The sequence below is a fragment of the Pteropus vampyrus genome, unplaced genomic scaffold, assembly GCF_000151845.1.
Source record: "Pteropus vampyrus isolate Shadow unplaced genomic scaffold, Pvam_2.0 Scaffold6, whole genome shotgun sequence".
Taxonomy (NCBI): Eukaryota; Metazoa; Chordata; class Mammalia; order Chiroptera; family Pteropodidae; genus Pteropus; species Pteropus vampyrus.
The window spans coordinates 5,727,619-5,732,211 of record NW_011888787.1 but is presented as its reverse complement, the minus strand read 5'-3'; the positions used below and the strand labels follow the sequence as shown (position 1 = coordinate 5,732,211).

Below are 4,593 nucleotides of genomic sequence, written 5' to 3'. Positions count from 1 at the left end.
AAGAATGAATGAATGTGTGCAAATTATACTAAAGACAAAGTGCCCATCTCAATGGGGGAAGGTACACAAATGAATGAGAAAGGAACCCTTCCCTCAACAGTCTTGAGGTCCACTGGGCGGGGGGAACATAAAGACGACAATATGCTGTTGGTTCTGGAGAAAGAAGAGATGACAGACAGCTGTAGTAAGTCAAGGCTGGCCTTGAGTAGGATATTGCCTTTAAGCTGAAAGATGGGTATTTTGGTATTTTTTATTTCATTCAGTGTTCTCCTGGTCCTGCTCGGTTAGATAAATTTTGACATCTAACGAACCCTCCTTTCAAAATATTTTGGCACTGCATTTGGTTTAGAATGTTCCTATTATTCTGTGAATTTGGGCTGGATTCATTTGGTCATTTGTAGGTAAGTGCACTCATGGGCAAAAATGCACGTTTATGCATGAAACATGGTAATACAGATTTTAGACGATAAATTAGTTTAACTGAACTAAAATTTTCCATGTTATTGCTTCTGCAATTGAGCCTATTTTAACATTAGCATACAAATTAGCCCATAGACCCAGGCAAATAAAAATGCTAATAAACGTAAGGATACAATAGAACATTAATACTAAATTCATTTAGGCTAGTAATGTTAGACTACATGACATATCATTACCACAGTGTAGGTAAATCCAAACATTTTATAAGCCAGTGAAAGATTTTGTGGACCAGAATTCTTAATTTGAGAGGATTTTATAATCTATGGGAGTAAAAGAAATGGGATAAATGTTCTATATTCTGTATAGGAGGCAAATATTTGCCCACTTGACTTCTCCCCCACCCTCTGCTGCCTTAATACTTGAGAATGACTTCATCAAAATAATTTGATTTACTGTTAACGGAGATTCCGGTTTTCATGAAAGAAACTAGTAAGAATACAAACAAGTGAAATCCAACCTTTCTCCCTGCACGTGCCTTGCTCTGACACAGAGCCATGTACTACCACAGGGACCCTACTCATACAGACTCCCAGGTGAGTGTTGGCCCTGGCGTTTGTCAGGTGTACAAACTGCACCACCATATAAGGCATCTCTAGTTGTACAAAGGAGTAAGTACCCATGAGTCATTCCAGAAAAATCAGAAACCTATACTTGCCATTCTGGAGTTTTCTGCTTAAAACATTAATTTCTCTCTCATCAGGAACACTGGCCACAATATAAAATAAAACTCCCCATCTTGCCAAAAGGAAAAAAAAAAAATTAGAAGCAAATCAGTGCAGTGTATTTGTGGAGGGCACTGTGGATCCCTTACTTAAAAGCCAGTCTCCCCTCTTCATATTTGCTGAGAGACCTCAAACACCCTCCCTCGTTTTATTCAGCTATTGTATAGCCATGTCGTTTATGAGATGCTGGATCCCCTTCTGCTCAGGGGGTGAAACTGGATGAGTTTTTCATTACCCTTTGCATCTTTGTTTTAGGAAAGGACATGTGGGTAATTCTGGCCAATGAGCTGGAGGAGAAGTCTTGTGTGTGGGGGAGGGCGGGGAGGTACAGTGAAGGGAGATGCTTTGTGGAAAGGTTTCCTTGATCTATAAGAAGGGAAGAAAGGAGACATTCTCTTCCCTTTCAGTCCTTGTACATTACTGAGATACATATGTTACTTGGAGCCACTGCAGCCATCTTGGGACTTAACTCATGTGCATACGCGTATTGAAACATCTGTGTCTATCTCTACAGATTAGATAGAGGGAACCCAAAGAAACCTTGGATATCATCAATAAAACTTCCTCATTTTTGTTAAACCAAGTTCCATGTTGTTTGCCCTATTTTCCAATGGAAATGAAAACTATTAAGCCAACCATTAGGTTTGGGAAGCAGTGATAAGCATGGATACAATCTGATTATTTGGTTAGGTGCCATTTCATAGATAGAATCTTATAATGTGGTTCCTTTAATTATGTAATCGTTTCCAGAATACTGTCCTATCAGAATTAATTCACTGGCACGGACAGCTAGCTTATTTCTAGAATATTTTAAAAACTGAATTTAAGCTTAAGATGGAGTAATTTAATACAGAATTGTAAAGGTGATTAGCAATGCTTTCCACCTTGTCACAAATATTACTATTTAGCATAAACTGAAATAAGTTGAGCGTTTACTTATATGCCAGACCATATGTTAAGTACTCACTTGCCTCAAGTAGCTCCATTCAGTTCTCACAATAACTTAGGTGAGCACTATTATCACTTCATGGATGAGGAAACTGCGGTTAGGTAAGGTTAAATCATTTACTCAAGATTGCAGGGCTACTAAGTAGAAAAATTGGGATTTGCAGTCTGATTCCAGAGCTCAAGCTCCTAATCACTTAAGTTTTCTGCCTGAGAGTCAATATAATTCTTGGTTGAGGAATATGACAAACACTATTAGATGCCCAGTTAACCACTATTCCCCCTTTCTCCTCTCAAAGGGAACTCCTATTTTGTTTGAGGGTGACTCACGATCAATTTAATGAACTGTGGCAATCAGTTTCTTGTTAGCAACTGCTCTGCTGTGGGCACATGACCATTTTATGGTCAATAAAGGAGATTCTACTGGGAGAGGGCAGTCTAGGAAAGATTTTTCTCTTTCATAATGAAAGCAGTACTGCCTTTTCCTCCCTTCCTGCTTGTACAATGACCTCTGAGGATGTGATGTCTGGAGCTATTGCAGCCACATAGCAATCAAGAGGTGACAAGCCTGGAGACTAAAGCCGACATGATGGTAGAGAGCAAACAAAAAAAGCCTGGGGCCTTAATGACATGACTGTGCTACTGAACCACCTCTGAGACTACTTACATCTGAACTACACGTTAAAAATGAAATAAATGACTTCATGCTTTAAGATACTGTTAGTCAGGTTTTCTGTTACTTTTGGCCAAAGGTAGCCTAATGGACACAATCTGGGCAGAGAAAGATGCTTTCTCAGTTTCTGCAAAAATAGATGATGTGGAGGTTACCAAGATTTCATCTAGGAATCTGTTAGTGTAGGTAGTAGTCCAGGTGGGGGGGAACCCCAAAACAATCCTCCAGATTGTTTGTCTCAGATCTGGGTAAATCTGAGCAATCTTCATGATAACTGTGCTGAATATTTCCCTTTTTTTCTTTCCTCTCCAGATGCACGTTTCCTCTTCTGTTTGTGCCTAACAGGAACTGCATCAAAAGGCTCTCTTGCCCTCTGGCTTCTGGTTGGATTTGGCCATCAGAATGCCCCAGCAAGAGACTGAAGGAGCAGGTAAGTGAGATATAAATCTCCCAGCTTCCTCCCCAGGCAATTACATCTCCTGATGAAAGGTCACAGGTGCCTGTCAGGTGGCCCTTTCTGTGCTGAGTTTCCATAACATTTCCTTCCTCTTGCTTCTACAGATCTTTGAGCCTGTAGCCCTAGGATTCCACACTTCCCTTGTGGTTTCCCACACCCTGCCCACATCTTTGTAAAGTACTATTTGTTTCCTGCTAGGCCCTGACTGATACAATGGTGTGAACAAAATCACTGCAGCTGTTGAAGCTTGGCCCAGACTATCTGAGATGTGAGGAGATTCTGTGGGGTTATTTATAACTTAAATAAGGGCTTTCCCCAATCATTAAAGATAGGAGACAGGGCTGTGTAAAAGTGAAACAAAGTATCGTGTTCAGAGAAAATGATTTCCACCTGAGGACAAGAAATCAGAAAAGGCTACTTGAGAGAGACGGCATTTGGGCTGAGGATGGATAGGATTTTTAAGACAGGGAAGAGAGAAAGCTCAAGGAGAATTTCTGAAAAATTAGTGCTGGAAGGGACCTAAGATGTCCTTTATTTAATATTAGTTCTCCCTCCACCTCTTTTACAGATGTGTAGACTTGATGCTGAGATATGGCCAAGGTCAAATAGCAAGTAAGTAGGATGCCAGGACTCCAATCCAGGTGTGCCAGCTAGTTCCTAATCCACCTTCTATCATCACCCCACCCTACCTCACCTCAGGCAGTCTTACTTGTCAGTCTCTCGCGTTAGATCGTGACTTCCTTGAGAGCAGAGCCTCTGTTTTTTCACCCTTGAACCCTGGTGCCCAGCACAATGTCTGACATAAAGTCATCATCAGCTACCAAATGGCAAGAAGCATGTACCTTCTGCCAGGCACTATGAAGATATTTTAAACGTACTGCGTGTAATTTCCCCAACAACTTGGAGGGGTAGAATTAGCTCCACTTTTCAGTAAAGGATGTCGTGGCTCAGAGAGGTGGTCTAATTTGCCCGAGGTCACACAGCATTATGCAGGACTCTACTTTACCCTACATTAAATGGACTCTGGAGTCCCTGCCTCAGTAACATTTGTTGAGTGAATGAACAAGAATAGATACTCAGTGTATATGATCGGCAGTAACAAGCCACCCTGGAGGACCCGCCACCTTCGGCCAGGGGCTGAGCCAGTCGTCTCAGGTCTAGAGTACACTCATTCCTCTCGGTGTCCGCACAGACTCCGCCCCTGACTCCATCCAGCTCGCCAGCCACGCCTCCACCTCGGGGAGTTTGGTCACTCTTCCCTATCCGAGTTTTCTCTTGGCTCCAGCAACCGCCCGAGGGCCTCTCTCAGCCCTGCG

General features: G+C 42.0%; 1 protein-coding gene across 1 annotated transcript in view; it reads left to right on the top strand.

The window, feature by feature from the left end:
• The first annotated feature begins 2,907 nt into the window (after positions 1-2,907).
• Positions 2,908-4,593, top strand: part of MAGI3 (membrane associated guanylate kinase, WW and PDZ domain containing 3) — a 188,847-nt gene continuing 187,161 nt past the window's right edge. The window contains exons 1-2 of the mRNA XM_011368991.2: positions 2,908-3,002; positions 3,133-3,250. Of these exons, the coding sequence (XP_011367293.1) occupies positions 2,908-3,002; positions 3,133-3,250 (213 nt within the window). The remainder of the gene's footprint in view (positions 3,003-3,132; positions 3,251-4,593) is intronic.